Raw genomic sequence first — 22,472 nt, 5'->3', positions numbered from 1 at the left:
TAGCATCACAGTTCCGTTGCAGTGTTTGCACTTTCTTTTGGTGGTTTACCAGGGTAATGTACCATTTTAGAATCAGCAATGTGCTGCAGACGTTGGCTGCTGTTTATCTACTCTTGATAAAGTCGTGCATTGCCTGTAAACAGTTTTCGTATACCTGTCACTATCAGTCAACTCTGGAACAAGCGAAGCCCAACAGAATGGAGTGTAACATGCGGCCTAAGGCGTAGACTCCCCGTGCGTTTCTCACATCTCCCCAAGTCCTCCATTTCAATGTCAAGTCCTCTGATTTTATGTGAAGACCGCTATTGGTCAGACTATATTGCAGTGTTTGCTATACAGACAGCGCCTTTGTCGAATAATTAAAGAGCACGAGAGCTGTCAGACTAAACAGTGGTCTGAGTTGCAAATGTTCTGTGACTTCCTGGGCACACCATTACCATCTCCAACATGTGTTATCGCTTAGCAGTCTCTGCCATCACATGTTACAGAGGGAAGAAACCCAGGCAGGGAAGTGGGCCAGCCGGGGTTCCTCAGTGAGGTCATGCTCCGAGACACCTTGCACCCTCAGAATGCACCATCACGTGCTTGTCTTCCTTCTGCGTGGAGTCACAAATAGAGCACAAGCCAGCTGTTTGCAAAGTACACACCGTGGACAGACTTCTTCAAGTATCTTGACATTCTAAAGTAGGATAGGCCCAAAGGGAGCAGGGACAAAGGAATGAAAAGGCCATTTCTCACAATAAACACGAAAAAGCATCACCTTTATTAGCAATACAAGAAAGTTCCATTAAAATAATACAAATATCAAAGGAAAGTTAAAACACTGTTTTAATAGAATCGATGGGGGTAACATTGCTTAACAGCATTCCATACATTTCGGGGTGCAGCTTTAAATACCGCGTCGGCATGCCTCATTGTGTGCTCACCACCCGGAGCCGAGTGTCCGGTCACCACATGGGTCAGGTTTTGGATAGCACTTGCTGAGAGCCCAGTGGAACGTGCACTTTCATAAATTAGCCCATCTTTGGTGACAAGCAGGCTCTCAGTATGTAGTAAACTTCAAATATTTGCTGATTCTACTTCTTTGATTATATCCTAAGACGATAGTAAAAGATACGCACAAATATTCATGTACAGGAATGTTCATTAAGACATTTAAAACAATAATAGTAAAGACAGCTAGTGTGTGTCTTCACAGAGGGCTTTCTGTGGGCCGCAGCGTGCGGGCTGCTTCCGCTTCAAAGCCTGATGTCCCTGCCTCACCATCGCGGAGGGAGGCAGGCGGTGCTATTGCGTCTGAAGGAAGCACGGAGCTAGGACCAGCGAAGAGTTGAGCGTGTTAGGAGTGATCCTTTCACCACTACGTTCGTTTGCTTTCTAAGGAGCTAATGAAAAATGGAGAACTAAGGGTCCATCAAGAGGACTAGTTAACAACATTGTAGGCTAGAAAACTGTGCCGGTGTAAGGGCTCATATTTGAGATGACTATGTAATGACACAGGAAAGGTTTTTAATAAACCCAACGTCTGTGTTATGATCTGAACTTTTCCTCCCACCCCCTCTCCTGACCTCCCACCCCCTCTCCTGACCTCCCACCCCCTCTCCTGACCTCCCACCCCCTCTCCTGACACTGTCCCTCTAACAGGCTCTGAAATTAGGCAGATTCCGGTTCTAATCCCAGATCCATCCTGGGTTTAGTGAGTGACAGCGAGTGCTAACCTCCCCGGAGTGAGCTTTGGGAAATGGACTTCACCTTGGAGGGTCATTAGACAGCAAATGACCCTTGAAGGGCAAGGCTGTCCGAGTGACATGGAGGACATGCACAAATGGTGGCTAAAGATGAGAGTGACCTATATGAATAGAGAAAAAAAAATGAGAGTGAATAGAAAAAAAAGACAAGTAAATATTACGTCAAAACTTAATGATTTTCTTATACTATTTTCCTTATAATGCTTTTCCATTTTTTCAAACATAACACTCTATAAAATATATTTTATGCTTCGGTATTTCTACATTTTATATAAATTATTTTATGTAAATAGTTATAGAAAATCATTACGATTTTTAATAATTATTTTCTATAATTAGGAAGACATCAGTTCATTAAGTACACACTTACACACGGCCTGGTGGTTGGTTTTTGTTTTTTTTTAAAATATATTTTCATTGATTTCAGAGAGAAAGGGAGAGGGAGAGACAGACAGACACAGAGAATCATTGATCGGCTGCCTCCTGTATGCACCCTCCTGGGGATCAAGCCTGCAACCTGGGCATGTGCCCTGACTGGGAATCGAAGCTGTGACTTCCTGTTCATAGATCGACGCTCAACCACTGAGCTACGCCGGCCGGGCAGGCTGGTGGTTCTTACCAGACATTAACATTAGTGACAATCCACAACCCACTGGATAACAAGAGTGTGGGTGCCATGCAGGAACAGTTCCCCGAAAGCCCTTGACAGCCAGGCCTTTCAGACACCTTGTAGCAGGCGGAGGTAGGAGAGGGCAGGGACGTGTGTAAATGAGCCGCCTGGCTCTTCCGTCTCACCGGCCGCACTTTCTGTGATAGGAGCGTTTTGTGGCCTCGTTTCATGCATCACCACAGGCCTGGTTGGGCATGTGTTGAGGTCATGGGTAGAAAAGCGTTTTGCAAAGTTGCTAATGTAACATGCAATTCTTTTATTTCCGTCTAAAATCTCCTTTCTGTGGGAAAAACACTTTTCACTCAACCATAGTTTCTCTTACTGAAGTATCTTGTTCATGCTACTTTAGGCAAGGGGAGGTTTTCATCCATCGGGGGTGCATTCTGGAGGAGCCTCATTTTCTAACTTAATTCTAAGACCTCATCTTTACAACTTGGATTATTTTTGTATCGTATATGTTTTTTGCCCACTGGGGTGTAAACTTCCTCAGGGAAGAAGTATAACGCCTGCCCATAAGGAGGATTCTGTAGATCTTTGTAAAATAGCCAGATCTAACGATTCTATGTGCTAACGCTGCTAACTCTCAACCCTGCCCCCCTCCTTGTTTGTGTGAAAAATAATTTTTTATCTGTGTACCTTTACTGGGGAAGCTTCTGCAGGTCTCTGCAAGAGAATTAGCCAACATTGCAGGCAAGGGCAGACATTTCAAAGAGAAATGTTACCAATATTACTGCTTTCAGGGTAGACATAATATCATGCTATAGCGAAACATTATGAAACCATTTCTGTTTGAAGCTGATTCACTGAACCAATAATTTGAAATTCAGCTGATGTTAGAGATTTTTTTATTTAAAAATGACTGTTGGTCTACTAGACTGGCAAATTATATAAGTCATAAGAAACGAAAGAGCTTTGTTTTCCACCTAGCGCTCCGTTAGGGACAAATACAAACTCTAAATCTCCTAAGCAGCATTTGGGGAATTTTTTTTATAAGTCCAGCATCTATTTTGGGTTTCTACATAGTTGCCCAGAAGCAGCTAATTTGAAGAAACTAATATGAATTGTTTTTTTAAAAAGGAGGGGGTGTCCCTGGCCAGGTGCCTCGGTTAGTCGGAGTATAGTCCCTGCACCAAAAGGTTGCGGGTTTGATTCCCTGTCAGAGCGTAAACCTAGGTTGCCGGGTCAGTCCCCAGTCAGGGTGTCTCTCTCTCTCCCTCCCCCCTTCCCTTTCCTCTTCCTCTCCCTCTCCCTCCCTTCCTCTCTTCCTCAAATCAATAAACATACCCTCCTGTGAGGATTTTAAAAAAAGGAGGTGGGGTAAGATGGAATTGGGGTGGAGGGCAAGTTCAGGCTTGTGGTGGGCAGAATTCCAAGATGGCCTTTAAGATTCCCACACCTTCTCCCCGATATCCAGTCAATAGTCATTTAGTGCAGCTGTGAAGGGTTATTGGAGATGTAATGAAGAGAAAAAGCACCCCTACATGCACACCAAACAAAACAAAACAAAACAAAACAAACAACAAAATAACCCACACAGTAAAGTAGTCCCAGGAAATACGTTTGAGAAAACTGTATAGTTCAGTGTCCTCTTCTGGAGCCACTTAGACACAGTGCGGAGGTGGCTAAATAAAAGAAGAAAAGTGTGCTGTATTTCAGTTAATATCTTCACAATCCTTTTAAGATTAGGGAACATTTTTAAAAGATCCCTATTTTGTTTGTTTTGGGTTAAGCATTTTTTTCAGATAAATCTCTCTACTTCCCGTCCTCCAGGCTCGTCATAAACCACAGACATTTCATTCTTTTCGAACTTAGGATATAACAGGCTCATCCTGCTGATTTAAACACATGGTGGCCAACGCAACAGAGCCCTGAAGTAAGATGGCGTTTGCATCACGCTTCTCCAGGCTGCTGTGACGATGGAAGACTTGGTGCCTGAGTCACTCCTTGAGAGTCGGCCACGTCAGCTTTCTCTAGAGGCGAGCCTGGCCCTCCCTGTCGGCAGAGGCCTGACCCCGGAGCGGCCCCCAGCGTCCAGTCAGGGGAGGAGAGAGCTGAGCGCCCGCGGCTCAGAGCTGAGCTTGAGCACTGCAGGCAGGAGCCACTCGTTGGGAGGAGAGGAAAGGCTTCCAGTAAGGAGACCGAGTTTTAAAAATCAAATGTTCAGAACGTAGTGAAGGCAAATGACTTGTTTCCACAGCAATCTGCAGTGTGTGGATTTCAGATGTTTTATCTATAACTCGTGGTTTAAAAAAAAAAAGCATTTGCATCACTACCCAGTGTACATACAGGGTGGGGCAAAAGTAGGTTTACAGTTGTGAATATACAAAACAGAGTTTCTGCTTGTATTGTTATTTCTTATTGTATTATTTTCCTTACAAACAACTGTAAACCTACTTTTGCCCCACCCTATATGTATACCCAGAACTGAAACAAAAATATCAACGCAACACCCTCGGGTATGCTCTGTTTTATTATTTTTTATTAAGAAGATGCCAGTCAATACCCAGTAGGCTCATCTCTGCTCGCGTCTCACCATCTGGACAAATAGTGCCTTGTATAATGGCCAGTGTTTACAGCCGCTCTCGGGCAGCCCTTGCTTTAGCGTGCTTTTGGAATTACATTTGGGGTTGGTCCATGAATCACAGAAAATGTCATAGAAATTTTTTTTAATGAAAAGTAGCTTTATTCAGCGTGGGTTCCCTTTTTATTTACCAGATGTGGCCCTAAATGATTTGCCCCTTAGTCAAATCAAAGAGCAAAGTTATGGTTGCTTGTTTTCAGAAGAATGTAAGGACTGGAGTGTTAGGATTTAGTTAAAAGAGATTTCGGAGGTGATTCGGGTCAGCTTGCTCATCCTGCGGAGATTCGAAGAAGCATACGTTATAATTTTAAAGAATGAATTCAGGTTGTTGATTAAGAATGAATTAAGGTAGTAATATGTTAATAATAGAATATGTTTTATTTAAAAATATTTTAAAATTGATTTTTAGAGAGAGAGGAAAGAAGAGGGAGATAGAGAAACATCAGTGAGAGAGAAACATCTATTGGCTGCCTCTTGCACACCTCCTCCTGGGGATCGAGTCTGCAGTCCAGGCTGGTGCCCTGACCGGGAATCAGAGGTAACCTCTCAGTGAATGGAACGACGTTCAACCACCTGAGCCACCCTGGCCGGGGCTGTATTTTAAAATACTGTTATGAGAAGTCTGGTGTCGGGAGTGGATGCTTGGATCTGATGTTGGGGTGACTGCTGGCGGGACCTGTAACTTCCCGGTACCGGTGGAGAAGCAGTGATGTCTGTCCCTGTGACTTCCTTGGCTTTGGTTGCTAGGCAACTCTGACACGCAGGAGCTTGGCTATGTCAGCCCAGGCCTAGTGAGAGTGTATGTTATTAGAAAAAATGAAAAAGACCAATTTAGGAAAAGAGATTGTCAACAGCTAGGAAGCTGAGGCTGAAAACCGGGACAGTGCCAGCCTGAAGCTGTGCTTGGTCTTGAGTCTCTGCTTGTCCCGTTCTGCCCTGCCATGGGGTAAGAAGCTTCATACTCAGATCTGAGCCTGCAGTTGTCCAGGAAAGTGAGAGAATGTAAATGAATTTAACGTCTGTAGTCAAAACCTCTTCCCTTCCCTCTAATGAACCTACAGAAATAATCACGTTCCGTTCGCTTGACATTAGGATAGGGCTTTCTCAAGCTTCAGTCTTTGGAACTCGCTCTGTATCGCACTTGCCCTTAACACATATTTGTAAACACTGTGATCCTTTTTGGGCTAGTCGCACAGACTTTTTTATTTTTTAATCAATATATTATCATAGACAAACAAGCTTGAGGGAGGCCAGGTGATAAATTCCCTTCCCATCCACCTGGCATAGTGTGTGAAATAGACAAACAGCGTGTATCTACGAGGGCAACATGCTTAAGTGCTGCAGTTTATCATACAGAGTAAATTCCAATAAAATGAAGGAATCTGATTTTTAAACTGAATCAGGACCAGCAAGTTATAGCTTGTGGGCCAAACAGCATCCCGCCCGTTTTTGTAAATAAAATGTCATTGGAACGCAGCCATGCCTACTCAGTTCTGTATTATTTTTGCCTGCTTTTCCATGACAGTGACCGTGTGGCCTGCAAAGCCTAAAATATGTACTGTCTCATCCTTTGCAGAAGAAAGTTTACTGATCCTTGGACTAAAGGACTATTTAGAGACGAAGTGACTTTTGAATCAAGGCTATTTTCTCTTAAATTGCATGGAAAAATTCTTCTAGGAGATGACATTTTTAAATGAGGTTTAATGGTGGGAAGTGCATAGATTCTATTGGGTGATTGGTACCTACCTTTTTTAGAGTTAAAGATGATTTTTTAAAAATCACTGTACATTAAATCATTAATGCTGAGAAGATACCTGGTGAGGCACATATGAAAGATTAGTGTGACAGGCTCATAATTTAACTGCGCAGTGATGATGGGTTACGCGATTTGGCTGGCATTGCCCAGTTTGATAGACTTCATGATAATTGTGAATTTTAATAAAATCTTACATTTACAAATATTACTCTTGAGATTTTGCTTGCTGTGGATCAATAAGGCTAACCTAATAGTCATTTGCAAAGAGGCTTCATATTTCTCGTGTTTAAATGGCTGTAGTTCAGTGTATTAAAAATGAGTGATGTTTAATCAGATTATTTCTCAGTCGCAGGATTTAAGCAGTAACACGTGGGTCGGCGGTGCTGCATGGCAGGGTGGCGGTTGACGCACGAGCTGCCTAATGTGTGTTTATCTTTTTATTTCTTAACAGACTTGTGGAGGAAAGCAAACTGATCCCACTCATTTTTGAAGTCATCCTGGTAAGGAAATACGCATCTGAAATTTAAAGCTGTTTAAAGTTTTGACCATGTTGTGTAGTTGAGTGCTAACCCTAACTGCCCAGACGACTGTTGTGTGTCTGTCCCTCATGATCTGACTTCACCTCATCGGCCTCAGTTTCCTTGTCTGAGCTCTGTCCCGCTCTGAGATTGTATAGGGACACTGCCCTCTTTTCAAAGTCCTTTGATTTTATTGCTCTTGACTGAAAACCATATGTTGTCTGATGTGGAAAGTACTTTTTCTGAGGTTGGTTTGTGGAGGAAGGGAAGAATAATGATCACTATTCTTCAGTGTGAATTTCTGATGTTCAATGTGAAGCCCTCTGTAGTCACCGGTCAGATCAACAGTTTTAGGCCTGTGGGCAGAATCTTCTTCCGAATGTAGAATAGCTTAGCTTCCATACACCGTTTCTTCACAGAATGCAACTTAATTGGAAGCCATCTGTTCAGGAAAGCCTTCCACCTAAGGTTTCTACGTGGAGGGAATAAAATGGGATGCAGATTGACTTTTCTCACTTCTGATAAATCCCTACTTATAATAAGTACGGATCGGAAAATCAGGGTGAAAATAGAGTTGGTGCTTATACAAGGGAGTGCCCTTGACCAAAGAAATGCCTCCCTGTATGGGGGGGAGGGGAGGCGGGGAATCACGACAGGTTACCCCCTTTGCCAAACACTTTCCCTCCAGAGCTGCCGACAGCACCAGGGGCCAAGTGGGTGACAGACCAGCCTAACCTATCCTGGTCGTGGTCGGAGCAATAACCGGGTTGGTCTGCTAACCCTACACATGGAAAACGAGCTTTCTTCACTCCTCCTGAGACATTAATCTGCAAGTTGTTTGTGTGTTGCTGTGGCTCCACGGGAAAACAGTAATTTTCTTAGCTCCAGATCCCTTTGGCTTTCAGGGGAGCTGGTGGGAGCTGCTGAGCTGTGTGAATTGGGTGGGAGGAGTGGTGGTGGGTTAGAGCCTGGACCGAAATCGCTTCAAATAGTAGAAGGGTGTAAGTGATGTCCACCTGAACTAACACAAAATCATATTGAATGCCATCTGTAATTGAGAAAATTAAAAAAAAAACACCCCAAAACAACAAAATAAAAGCAAATAGTAAAAAGGGATTTTAGAAGCAGTATTAGGAGACGATATGGAGGAAAAGGGGGTGAAGACATATGCAGATCAAGAGCTTTCTAGTGGGGATTTTAAAGCTTTTCTCTTGCTGGTTTGTTGTGGAGGTGGATTCGTTTCTGAGAGCAATGGCTGGTAAGCTGCTGAGTTTGGCCACACACTTGGGCACAGTGGCAAGATCCTGTGCTGTCCAAACTCAGCCACATCTGTCTTGCATTTGAGAAGAGATGTTGTTAGCCCTGGCCTGGTGGTTAGAGTGTCGACCAAGGTTGTGGCTCAATCTCTGGCCAAGGCACACACAAGAAACAATCAATGAATGCATAAATGAATGGAACAACAAATCGAATTTCTCTTCTCTCCCTCTCCCCTCCTCTCTCTCAAATCAATAAAACAAAACAAAACAAAAACAAGAAAGAGAGAGAGGCGTGTTGCAGACAGAGAGACTGTAGAGCTGCCATGGGCCTTAAGGGTGGGTGGGACTCACCCTGGCTGTGGCGGGAGGGCCTCTGCCCTGTTAAGGTCAATATGGCTCCTTGGGTCACTGATGATAAAGTCTTACCTGTTGGCAGTCACCTCGAGGTCTGAAGTCTGCACATAGGAAATTTCTTCTTGCAGGTTCACAAAACCCCTCCATACTCAATTAATCTCTGCATAATGAGCACCTAGGAAGACTTTGCATTTTACAGGCCACAGTACATGTTTAGTTGAGTGATGCATGATTTATTATTTTTTAAAATATATTTTATTGATTTTTTACAGAGAGGAAGGGAGAGGGATAGAGAGGTAGAAACATCGATGAGAGAGAAACATCGATCAGCTGCCTCCTGCACGCCCCCAACTGGGGATGTGCCCGCAACCAAGGTACATGCCCTTGACCGGAATCGAACCTGGGACCCTTCAGTCCTCAGGCCGACGCTCTATCCACTGAGCCAAACCGGTTAGGGCGTGATGCATGATTTAAACCCTCGTTCTTGTGTTGTGGCATCGGAGGGGGTGGGTAGACAGTGACCTCTACTCTCCAGGCCAGGATTTCAGCTGGTCCTGAGCCCCGTGACCTCACAGGCACGTGCAGGGTGATGCTCTTCCTCCAGCTGGAGCAGCTCTCTACTCAGGCTTCTCCCAGGACAGTGTATTATAAAGAGGTCCCGCTGCTAAAAAAGTAAAGGAAAAAAAACACATTTGGAAACGACTGCTTTTGGGGACAGGACATAGATGTCCTTGAAGAACATTATTAAACCCCTATTCTACTTTTGTCCTTCGTGAGTCGAAGAAAAATATCAACTTTTCCCCTCTATAGCAATACATTTCCTAATCAATGAAATATCTTTGTAGCAGTTATTCTGTAAACGATTACCATGTCCTTTCTAAATGTTGTCACTGAACTAGGCATAAAATAGTATTTTATTGATTCTATGGTGTGTGCAATTTTTTTTTCCAGATTTTAGCATTTCTGAAAATGGGATATACTTTCCAAATCAGTGGCTTCTTACAATTGCTCTCAGCCAGGTGACCTGGTTGTCATTGCCTTAACCAATTTATTTTACCTTTATTTTTCTTTTTATGTGCCCAAGAGAAAGATATGCTATAAGGTTGTATGTCTGAATAAATCTAAAATAGCTCTTCCCATAAAAATAAAATAAAAATTTGAGGTAATGAAAAAGCATGTCATAGTTTAGTTGGCAGCGTTTTTCTTACTGTTTGATAAAATAATGGTGCATCTTACAACTGTTGGATTCCTAGTTTCAAGAAGACACAGGATATTCTTTAGTTAGGTTTGGTTTCTAAGTTCAAGAGCATATGTAGGGTTTGGATATAGGTAGCAGCTTTCAGCAATGATTTGATCAGGAGGAGACACAATGAAAAGATCGTGCAGGGCCCTGCATGCTTGTCTACTGCTTGTGTCTTCTAGCCACCCACTCAGAAAGCAAAACAGCATTCGAATCATTCAGCTGGTGGTCCACTGTGACCTCTGGATTTTTTTTTTCTTTACTCTTCGCTCCTAACTGTTTTCCAGCTTCTATTTGATGTACTTGGAGCCCAATTACAGGCTTTTATAGCTTCTTTCTTCTTTTCTGGAGTTCCACGCATGCTGTGCTCTTATCAGCAGTGCCTCCTCCCCAGTGTGATTTTCATTGAGAAAGCAAGCCTTTCTCCTCTGATGGGCTGGGATTGCAGGCAAGCGTGTGTGTCTCTCCTGCAGGCCTGGAGGAAAGCGAAGATGAAGAGAGCAGAATTCTGAATCTCATGTCCCGTGGGCACAGAATAGCCCTGGACAAACTTTAAGAAAAGATTCCTGGGGTTGTGCGCAAAAAGCAAGAGCTCCCAGTATGCATCGCACTGGTTACATACATAACCCATTGAAAGTAGTCTTTATTATCTTTTTAAAAAGATGAAAGTAATCTACAATTGTAACTGCCAACTCAGGTAACACAGTGCGCCCTCTAGTCTGGGTGCCTAACATCTGGCCCCCTGGGTGTGTGGGGCAGGGACAGAGCCAGGCGTGGGCACATAATTGGTCAGCAGCAGCGTGGGACTTAATGGAGGAGGGGAGAGGACCCACTGCTCAGTGGGAGGAGAGGAGTCTCACAGAAGAAGTAACCTTTGAATGGGGCCTTGAGGGAGGTGTCATGTGGAGGGGGGTTCGTCCAGCTTGGTGTGCCTGGGCCGGAGACGACGGGGAAGTAGAGAGAGGGAGGATAAGGGGCCATTTGGGCCCAGGTCTGGCAGGGCTTTGTGCTGGGTGGTTCCATGCAAATAGCTTATGATCTCTAAACTCAGTGTCCTCTACTTCAAACAAGCCTTCAGAGCCTCGGTGCTGCAGGAGCTATGAGCAATGAGGAGGTGGCCGCTTGGCCACCGCGGTGAGGCCGGGAGAGAATCAGGCTTGGCGTCCTGGGTTACACTGGACACTTGAAACAGGTTGACAGCTGGACTCTGGGAGATCCCTGCCGGTCTCCTTCAATGAGGCTTTGGAGATCAGCCAAAGGGCTGAGAGGAAGGAAGCCTAAAAGGCAGAGCTGGTCTCCGAGGTCCGATCCCAGGGCCCGGGAGCGCTAACACCACACTCAGGGTGGAGCGTTTTCTATCCTGCGCTGTGCCCCGCTCTGGGCGGGCCAAGCCCTGAAAGCCAGGTAGCTGATCGCTTACAAAAAGGGGCTGTCACAGCAGCCGGCGCTGCTTTCCTGGCAGGGCCACCTGGGTGAGAACACCGGGTTTTTGTGGCAACACAGCAGCCGTGCTGGGCGGGGAGTGGACGCTCAGGCGGCACACAGTGGATTAGCTGAATGGATTCCTACAGTCTTCAGGGTCCACACTTCGGCCACGTATGTGGATCTGCCCAATACATGTGGTTCCTGAGTCCTCACAAGTGCCCGAGGGTTTGGTTTTGGAGTGTCCAGTTGATGGGTGAGCAGGACGGAAGGCATCCTTTTTCCCTTTTGGCCACTTTCTAAGGAGTCAAAGTTGCCTTTAAACGTGTCTCAATTATGCGTCTGAATAGATCGGCCTTTTCATTTTGCTGCGACGGTAATCTCTCTTCATTTTATTTCAGCGGTTTATGTTTTGGCCTATTTCAGTAAATCATTTTAATGCCAAGTAATAGAGGCAAACTGTATTTCATTGGGGAAAAATCTTTATTCATGGCAGATTTTCCAATATGTGCCAAAGTATCGCTGTCATGATGTTTTATGTGTCTGTTCCAAAACAAACAATTAAAGAGCAATTTCAGTGGCAAATGTTAACAATAAAAATGAGATTTGCAATACACTAGTTTGACAATTATATTGTTTTAACAGTTCTCGAAGATAGCTGTTGAAGTAAGCGGCAGTAAATCTTCCAAGTCAACTGTGTCTTTAGGAAAGAGTCTCTTTACGGGCCCGTGGAGCCTGAGGATTTAGCCACGGAGACACCAGCACGGTGCAGACTGGCAGTCCCGTTACATTGAAGGAGTGTTTTTAACCCGTCTAGGCTTTAAAATTACTTTGCTCCATTCTCGTTGCTATGCATCTCATGTGGATTGGTGCATAGGGTGTGTTAAAATGGCAAGTTCCTTATGAGTTTATGAATCTGCATGTTTGTGTCCAGTAGGCCCTTAATAGGATTCTGCAACACACAGGGGCATGAGTTTCTAAACTGGAACACAAGCTTTGATTAAAATTTAAAAATGCTTGACTTAGGAAGATACTTTCAAAGTTGTGCAAGGAGTACTTATTGGCTGCAGGAGACAAATATCATTCTTCCACCTTCCGGTGCACCTGTTCAGGGCTTCTGTAGATTGCAGAACAGAGCCCTGTAACCAATTATACAAAGACTAGAGGCCCAGTGCACGAATTCGTGCACCAGTGAGGTCCCTCGGCCTGGCCTGCGGGATTGGGTCGAAACTGGCTCTCTGACATCCCCCGAGGGGTCCTGGATTGCGAGAGGGCACAGGCCAGCTGAGGGACGCCACCAGTGCATGATAGAGGCTGGGGAGGTATGGGGGAGGTTGGCCAGCTGGGAAGGGACTGTGGGAGGGCTCCAGTCCCCAGCAGCAAGCTAACCTACCAGTCAGAGCGTCTGCCCCCTGGTGGTCAGTGCACGTCATAATGACTGGTTGACCAGTTGACTGTCTGCCCCCTCATGGTCAGTGCACATCATAGTGACTGGTCAGCTGGTCAGCTGTCTGCCGCCTGGTGGTCAGTGCACGTCTTAGTGAGCAGTTGAGCAGCTTTAGCATATCATTAGCATATTACACTTTGGTTGAACGGCCTACTGGATGACCCGACACTTAGCATATTAGGCTTTTATTATATAGGATGACCTTATACATGCTGCCATTTAAGTGTGTGCTTTGAGGTGTTTTCTTGGGATTTGCATGGATCTGTTCTTGGTAGTTTGTGTCATAGGGTGTAATCTATTGATACTGGATTGAATGAAGTTGCCCAATATAACATCTGAACAAATGATTTTAATGCCATGTTATTAACATGATTAATTCCTGGTTAGCTGAATAAGTGGGCTGAAGCTATGTAAAATAAATATATTTGTAAACCTGGGCTAAAGCATAATCAGCCCAACTAGTTTGAAAGAAGATGGACTTTATTAAGAGAAAAACCACATATTGTACCCACTAAAAAAAAAGTGCTGAAACAGAGCGTAGGATACCGTTGGCCAATCACAGGGCACATAATGGGTGTGTGCTCCATGTGGCTTCTTCCATGTGGAATCCTGAGTTTTATCATCACCATTCTTGTTCTGCTCTGGGTCCTGGGCTTTGCTTCGGGGAAGCAGTATTATTCCTTCTTCTCGATGAGGAGACGGCCAAGTTAAAAAGTAAAGACGTAGATAAGTGACAGGGCATTAAATAATGTCCTTCCCAAGAGTATAAGCTTTTTTTTCTTCTTGGTTTTTGTTCTTGATTGTAGAATTAGACTCGTGAAGAAGGAAGGGTAAAATTAGGGCACAGCTAGTGAGTTGCAGGCACCTGTGTGAGCTACAGACAAGTGAAGAGAGAGACAGGGTCCAGAAAGGTGGCATGAGGGAGATGCAAGAGGAACCAAACCACTGCATGAAGTTTAGAAGAAGTAAAACGTTTCTAAAAGAAAAGGCAGTGTTTCTGTTCAAAGGGCTGTGACTCCTGGGGGCTGTGTGAGCCTGCCCTGCACCCCACGCCTTGCCTGCACTGTTGATTCGATTCTCCCGCAGACCTGCATCTCAGCATGTTAGCCAGGAGCCACATAGAGCAAAACGAGCACTTGAAACATGGCCGGTCCAAGCTGAGATGCTCTCGGTGTCAAACATGTGTTGGGTTTCCAAGAACAAAAGGAGTGTAAAGTAGCTGCTTAATCTATAGTAATAAAAGCGTAATATTCAAATGAACCAAATGACTGAACAGCAGTACAACTGTCTGGACGACCTTCTGGACGACCTTCCAGATGAAGCTGGGGCTGTGAAAGCCTACTCTTGCACGAATTTCGTGCACAGGGCCTCTAGTTTTCTTATATTGACTGTATGTTAAAATGCTCATAGTTTGGATACATGGGGCTAAATGCTGTATTATCAGAATCAATTTCATCTGTTTTTACTTTTTCACTGCAGCTTTCAGAACATTTACGATACAGGGTGTGCATTATGTTGCTGTTGGCTAGTGCTGCAGTAGGTGACTTCCCCTCTTGCATCATCAGTTACACCCGAGTCTCCCTTAGGGAGGGAACTATGCTGTGTGTTCACCCCAGCACATCGCCCTCCCGCTTTTTGCCTTTCAGTTTCTATGAGTTTGTTAGTGAGCTAGAGGGAGGTGAGGCATGGTTGTTACATTTAGACCCCTCCTTCCTGGAAGGCGTTCCCCGGATGGGGGTTGGAAGGAGAAATGGTGGGAAGGGCCAGTGTGCTCCAGTGTGACAGCTCCAAAGGCAGTTTGGTGGCAGCTCCCCTGATCTTGACCATGGCTGGTGACACCACTCGAGTTTATTTAGTTTCTGACTCTGGACTCTGTGGGGCACCCAGTCGTTGGCCACCTTTAGGTTCAGGCTTGTGTTAAAAACTAACATGCCTACTGTGGGTATCGGGGTTCGCTTAGTCTCACTACAAAACCCCGTGCGTTTGGAGCCCTTTAATAGATGGAACAGCTAGAAGGACTCTGGAGGACTGGAGAGCCCAGGGTGGGAGCAGTGATTGCTCATCCTCAGTGTGCAACCTCTGAGTGTTACTTTTCTCAGGCTGCTTCAGTGAGGTAGGCTCCCCTAAAGGTTACTCAGGAACAAAACAGTGGAGAACACCCACTTTTTAAGGAAGTGGAGATGTTGGCAAGAAGTTGCCAGTTTCGATCGCATAAAGCAGCCAGCATCGGCGGCGTTTGCCTTGGATGCTCTTTTTCTCGGATGAGCCAGGAGAAGCGGACGGCCTGTGGGTCTGTGCTTCCCCAGAGCAGCGGAGGCTTTTCAGAAGGAGCCGGGAAATCGGACGCACTGGAGCAGCTTACAGATGTACGAGAAAAGGAGAGCTTTTTAAGTAGCTCTGCCGAGTGAAATTGGATTTTGGATTTATTAGAGGCACCAAATTGGAGAAAGACGGTGTGAGAAGCCAGTAGGGCAAGTGATTGCATAGGATTTTTAGGTTTGTTTTCTTCTGCTAACAAGAACAATACATACTTGTAAAGGGTTCAGACAGTACAGAAATGTCTCACTGAGAATGTGAAGGCTTCCATAATACCCAGCTTACAGCTGTACACATATTCTCATTATTTTTCACGCCTTCCCCCCCATCCCCCCCCCAAAAAAATGGGACCACACTATTCTACTTTGTACCTATCATACTCCATAGTGCCCCTGGGAGGGATTGTGTGTATATATGCATATGTATTATTTATTCTATTTAATGGCCATACTATATTTTATTGAGTTAGCAGAATTTATTTAGCCAGCCCCCATCGATGGACATTTTACGTCCCCACAACCCCAATTTTCTGCTAAGGTGAGCAGCTCTGAATAGGATGCCTATACATTTGTGCAAGTTCCGATGGGATAAATGCTTGAAGGTGAATTGTTACACCAAAGTATATGCATCTTTTGTGTTTTAGTATTACTCTCCCGAGTACTAATGTGAACTCTCCCACACAGCCAGATATCAAACAGCAGCAGCTTCGCCACACTCACTGGTCTTTCAGATTGTTAATGGCTTGTATTTTGAGCCGTTTGCTTTTTAATATCAGAAGCACATTTATCAACTTTTTTGCTGATAGCTTCTGTGTTTTCTACTATGCTTAGGAAAGGACTTCTCCCCAGCAAGGTTATTAAATATTAATCTATCTTTTATTCTGTACCCTTAGGATTTCATGATTAAATTCTAAATCTTTGCTCCAAAATAACTTGGTCGCCAGGAGTGAGTACAGAGCCAGCTGTTCTCTTCCCAACACTCCCTCCCCCCATCCCTGAGTCATCCCAACAGTGCACGGTCATTACGGGGACTTGAAATACCGTATTTATCATGCCTTCCCTGCACCTCCGTATGTGGCCTATTATCTGTATCGATGCACAGTAAGGTGCAGATATTTATTAGGTATAACTTGATGAGCTTTCACATATGCACATTCAGTCAAGATAATGAATATATCCATCGCCACTCCACCCCGCCCCACCTCAGGATGTCCTTGTGCCTGTCTGTCATGCACCCCTCTCTACCCCCATGCCAGTCCCAGGCAGCTGTGCGCTTGCTTTCAGCCCCTGTGGACTAGTTTGCATTTTCTAGAATTTTATACACGCGAGTAGTAAGGTGTGGATCCTTTTTCTCTTTCTCTGTGGACCCCTGGCTTCCCTGATGGAGCACGCTCATTTTCTTCCAGGGAGAAGGCGCCATGCCTGATGCTAGTATCGCCCACGGCTGTCTGTGGTTTGTGTTGGTGAGGCTCATGTTCCCATCTCTTACCTTTGAACTCTCGTCACCTTTATATTTCAAGTTGTTTTCTCGAAGAGAGATGCATCTGGAGCTTGCCTTTTCCAGCCTGACAAGATTAGTCTTCTATTTGAGGTGTTGAGAGCATTTTCATTAAATGTAATTATTAATGTAGTTAAATCTACCATCTCACTACTAGTTATCTCTTGGGCCTTCTAGTCTTCTTTCTTTCTGTCTTTTCCAGTTGTCTTTTGGCTCAGTTGAGTATTTTCTTTTTGGTGATTGGTGGAGGGTCTACATTATGCATCTTTAATGGACCCCAGTCTACCTCCTGTCATGCAGGTAATTACCGCGATGTAATGGTACCTCTAAATGGACCTCTAGCCAAAGTGGCCAAGAGCTGACCTCTATGCTGTATACCTAAAACTAATCTAAAATAATATCGACCATCAACTGTAATTGGAAAAGAAAACGAAGAGCTTGTTTGGTATTTTAATTAATTTTTTGTTTTATTTGGGGAGAATTTATTGATGTTTTCTTTGTTGTATACTTTGGTGAATTTTCATGAATTCTCTGTGTACAATTAAAAATTATTCTCTTAGTCTCTCTGGAGTTCAGAGTTTGACTTGTATCTATAAGGTGTATCTTATGGAGCATGTTTTATAAATGTCCGTAGTAATTTTTCCTTTAATGTATCTTAGATTGAGGGAGGGGACTACAGTACCCTGTTATTAGGGTGTTTCTGTGTATTTCTCTCACTTCTCCTGGTTTATGAGAGTTGTTGCTGTGTTATTGGGTGCCAATATATTATTACAGATTTATTAAAATTTATTATTTCTAATTTAAAATTTTATAAGTTTATCCTTTAAAATATTTCTGTCTCTTTCTCTTTAGATCTTAATACAAGTTTATAGTGGGAACTGGGTGTGGATTTATGTCTGGTCGTTGTAGAATGTCCCCCTCCTCCTCCCATAGGTACCATTCTTCCTGAATGTGAGCTTTTACTTCTTCGTAGGCTCCGCCAGGATCTGGCCCAGAGACTCCTTTAATTAGTGAGTTGTGATTGCAGTTAAGCTTCAGAGCCTTTTCTTCGTGACACTTTGTAGAAGGAAGCATGCTTGGAAGGAGTATTTCAAACCCCGCCCGCGCATTCTGGCGGGTGCATCCTTCCCTGTGGAGGCCGAGTGAGCAGCCTTTCAGTCTTCCTCCGCTGTGCCCCCTGCTGGAGTGCTCCCCGCCTTCGTTTGCACACCCGCTGTTGGTGCGCCCCCTGCCGGATGGATCAGAATTCCCCATGGTGCTCGCTCAGGGCTCACACCTGCATGGCTGCACCGGAGAGGCCTGCTGGGTGCAAACAGCCCAGCAGCTCTGGTCAGTGCTGACAGGTCAGCGCGAACATGAGAAAAGTCCGCCTAAGAGGGAGGAGGAGGGCCCCAGGAGGGCTGAGGCCTGAGGAGGTGAAGTGACCAGTAGAGCGGGACCCACCAGCACATGGAGTGGGGATGGTTGTGGCGCCCTTCTCATGCTTCTAGTTAAAGTTGTTTCCTAAGCTGATGGACTCACTGTGGCTGCTCAGAGGTGAGAGGAGGAGTGAGAGACGCTGCTGTGGAGGAGCTGCCTGGTGCAGGGTGGTCTCGCCAGCCCCAGCGGGGGACTCGGTTACAGCGTCACCCGATTCACCGAAAGGTCATGGGTTCGATTCCTGGTCAGGGCACATACCTGGGTTGTGGCTTCCATCCCCAGTTGGGGCACATGTGGGAGGCAACTGATCAATGTTTCTCTTTCTCCCCCTCCCCTTTCCTCTCTCGGTGTTTCTAGCAGGAGCTACACTGATGTCCAGTGAGACTCTGCTCACACCATAACGCTTTCCTCACATATATAAATAGAAAACAAAGCATTCATCTCTCTGAGTGGTTGCTCCCTGAGTGCAGAATGGGTAAAACTTTAGATGCTCCATCTCTTCTTATTAATCCCATAGGGCTTCATAGAGGGAAATAAATGAGACTTATTTGTGCTTGCAGATCAAATTGCCATAAAAGGTTGTTTCAATAGACAGAGGCAAAGTCATAATAAAATAATTTAGTGAAAATGGGAGCTAAGAGTATGCGTAATGGAACATGATTACACTTAATTTTCTTACTATTTCCATCATTAAAGCTCCATTATCTTTTCTGAGACCTCATTTAGGCTTCTGGCCACACCGCCACTCAGAGGCGTTGGTGGTAGCACATAGAAGCCTGCGAGTCCCGTTAAAATACAAAAATAGCTGATAATGTGCTGTTCTTTCATTTTTGCTATTTGATATCCGTGTGTCACATGCAGAGTCTCACGTATTCTCTCTCTAACCCCATCTCTTGAAAACCATCAGTATCATTACCTGAGAGCTTTCATACAAAAGAAGTTTGATTCTGGAATTGAAAACAAACAGAGGCTTCCTGGCTTCCTGATGAAGGTCCCTGAGGTGCACGGACACTGTGGGTTTAAAAAATCCCTCTGGTTGTTCCTTTGTCTTCAAGCCTATCAACAGCTAAGTCATATTTGTACAGAAAAGCCATCAGCCTGGCCGGTGTGGCTCAGTGGCACATGCCTGGGTTGTGGGCTTGATCCCCAGTCGGGGGCGTGCAGGAGGCAACTGATGGATGATTTTCTCTCATTGATGTTTGTATCTCTCCCTGTCCCTTCCTCTCTGAAATTAATAAAAACAAATAAAAAGACAAAACAAAACAGAATCAGCATTAGTCTTTTTACCCATCGTAGAACTTTATAGGTAGGGATAGGTAAGAATCTATATCTTAAAACCCCCAAAGGGTACTGTGGGCTGTTTGATGTAACTGGGGGGACTGTGCTGGTCTTTCCAGAGAAGTCGAGTTCCGTTAGTTTAGTTCCGTCCGAAGTCCATGCCCAGAGGCCCACACATTCACCTGTGTGCAGAAGCAGAGAGCAAGGTGTCGCCGTCAGGTGATGAAGGCTGGTCAGAGGCGAGCGCGGAGCTGAGAGAAGCTGCAGGGAGTGAGGCCCGTGGCCCTGTCCATGAGGGCGGCAGGGATGGTACCCCTGGTATCCGGATTTGTAATGACCGCATATTTCCGGTTTGTGTTTAACTCCACTGAATCTGAGATAAATTAATATCCGAGGCATTATTGCTAACCAAGACTGTGTGTGGATCGGGAAAATCTTAGGCAGGTGTTCAGAGTAACCGGCCTCAGCGTGCTGGCCACGGTGATGCTCAGTTTCTCTCAACTTCAAGGTCCTGGGTCCCAGGGCCTGTGCTCTTCCTCGGGTTCCAGGCCTCTCCACGCCTGCTGCTGCTTCCTGCCAGCCCCGTTCCCAGCTCCTGCCTGGCGTCCTTCCTGGCCTTCCCAGCTCCACCAGGTCTCACTCGAGGCCTCGCTCCCTGAGTCTAAGATCTCTACCGGCCTTGATTAGCACCCTGCACTGCCCTCAGCTCTTCCCACATCTGCCCCGCCCATCCCCTGGGCGGAAGCTCCCCGAGGGCAGGTATCTTGGCACAGGTTTGGGGCTTTTCATCAGACCTAAGTGGGCCTGGCGAGCTGGCCTTCGATGCCGAGTGTGGAAGGAATGACATTCACTTGTGTGCAGAGAGATTATTCATCGTTGACCTTCTTGGAAATAGTGGACTGTTTTCCCTTGTAACACAGAAGGTTCTCAGCTGGGCAGACTCCTCCCATGAGTAATAACAAGTTGTTCACATATTCCTTTGTGAAGGTTTTCATTGTGTCTGTGATTGTGTGTATGTTTTAACATTTATGCAATTTCCCATTAAAACCTCTGGTGAGTTTTTATTTTTCATGTGGGAATTTCGCTACAATCCATTCACTTCATCAGAGTCAGCTCTGTTTCCTCTTGTGAAACCCTTGATGGAGAGGACGGTAATTTACAGACTTACCCTTCCCCGTCGCTCCCACATGTATGTGCTGTAGTTGGGCTTCCTGGTGACAGCTGGGTTCTGGCCTGTGGGGTTCTGTTAGGGGCTGAGGAAAAGCAGGACCGAGGATGCTATCTCTATATCACAACTTCATATTGTTTTTTGGTTGATTAGTGAACATTCTGGGAAGGGTGGGCGGGGAGGGGGGGGGGGAAGGCGGGGAAGGGTGGACAGGGAGCGCCAATCTAATGCTAAAACTCATATTGGAGTGATCTTTGCCAGGATCCACCAATAAGTATTTAAGTTTGTGCAGAACTGTGGTGTCTCAGTGTAGTCATAACGTTTAGACCTGCTTGACGTTATTTAACTTCTCATTCAAAGATGCATTTGGAAAGATGTAGCCATTGGGTTTAGCATGAAAGGGTGGCAGAGCAGAGAAGAATCTTAGCTGGAGTCTCCAGGCAGATCCCGCCTCCCTGGGCATCTGTTTCCACATCTGTGTCCAGAGGGGCTTCTCCTGCTGCTGCTGCAGGCTCCCAGCCCGCACCTGGGCGACTCCAGCCCGCACCGGGCGAGGCAGCTGTTGCTGGGATGCAGCCGCCCGGCACTCGGCCCCTCTCGCTCATGCGGCAGAAAGGCTTTCTGTCCTCATCCTGGCTTTAGACATGTGCTTCCAGCGGCCTGAGGTCTCCTCTCCTCCCTGCCCTTCCTGTGCTTTCCTTTGTCGCTTTAAAGCCCTGGTTGGAAGGACTTCGCGCCACTTCCCACTAAAATCCCTCTCCTGCAGGGTTTTCTAGAACCTCTTTGCGGCAGGAACCACGAGACCATAAACTCCCTCTGCAAAGAGGTCGCAGGGCCGGCAGTGAGAGCGCTGCCGTTGAACACGCCTTGTGATAATTGCGCGTATTGATCTTCCCATTCCCTTCCACCGCGTGCAGTATTTCCTTCCTCGGGAAGGGGGTGTTTGTGTTTGTGAGCAATTACCTTTAACGGAGGGTCCCATTGAGACGTGTGAACCTCGTTCAGGACTTCCCAAGTGCATATTTTCCACGCGAGTGCGTCACGGGTCCTTGACAAATATGTAGCACTTTTCTGTCCTTAAAGTAAAAGGGTCTCAATTTACCATCTCTTGCAAACATTATTCAAAAACAAATGCGTACCCATGGAAAACGACATTTGGAGGAAAATCATTTGTGTGGTTCTGTTTCACACCATTCTGTGCAAATTTCAATGCTCAGTAAATATTTATCGATGGCTCAATGGAAGGCAATTGCTTGTTCCTGACAAGCTAACTTCTTGAAGGAGAACCCAGGCAGCTGTATCTCCCTCCCCCTGCTGTGTTCACCCAATGACTGTGAGCAGGATTGTCCTTCTGTTAATTTCCCAGAGACACTGCTCAAAGCCCAATTCTGCCCTCAAAGGGCTCGGCATCCGGTGAGGAATGGATGAACCAATAGTCACAGTGCACATGGCAGGTGCTGTGATGGAGGCAGGCACAGGGAGGTGACGGAGGTGGGCACAGGGAGGTGACGGAGGCAGGCACAGGGAGGCAGGCACAGGGAGGTGATGGAGGCGGGCACAGGGAGGTGACGGAGGCGGGCACAGGGAGGTGACGGAGGCGGGCACAGGGAGGTGACGGAGGCAGGCACAGGGAGGCAGGCACAGGGAGGTGACGGAGGCGGGCACAGGGAGGTGACGGAGGCGGGCACAGGGAGGTGACGGAGGCGGGCACAGGGAGGTGACGGAGACTGTCCACCATGAAAAGGGCAGCCTCCCATGGCCTCCAGCTTCTGGCCTGGATTTCTGAGAGCGAATATTAGTTT

General features: G+C 45.9%; 1 protein-coding gene across 1 annotated transcript in view; it reads left to right on the top strand.

Moving 5' to 3' along the window:
- The window catches only part of LOC102416951 (serine/threonine-protein kinase ULK4-like), a gene marked incomplete at its 3' end in the record, with an annotated part of 130,217 nt that overhangs the window by 102,526 nt on the left and 5,219 nt on the right, over positions 1 to 22,472 (top strand). The window contains exon 30 of the mRNA XM_023747732.1: positions 7,207 to 7,255. Within this exon, the coding sequence (XP_023603500.1) occupies positions 7,207 to 7,255 (49 nt within the window). The remainder of the gene's footprint in view (positions 1 to 7,206; positions 7,256 to 22,472) is intronic.

This window comes from Myotis lucifugus, unplaced genomic scaffold (assembly GCF_000147115.1).
Source record: "Myotis lucifugus unplaced genomic scaffold, Myoluc2.0 scaffold_956, whole genome shotgun sequence".
Classification (NCBI taxonomy): Eukaryota; Metazoa; Chordata; class Mammalia; order Chiroptera; family Vespertilionidae; genus Myotis; species Myotis lucifugus.
This window is presented reverse-complemented; position numbering and strand designations above follow the sequence as displayed.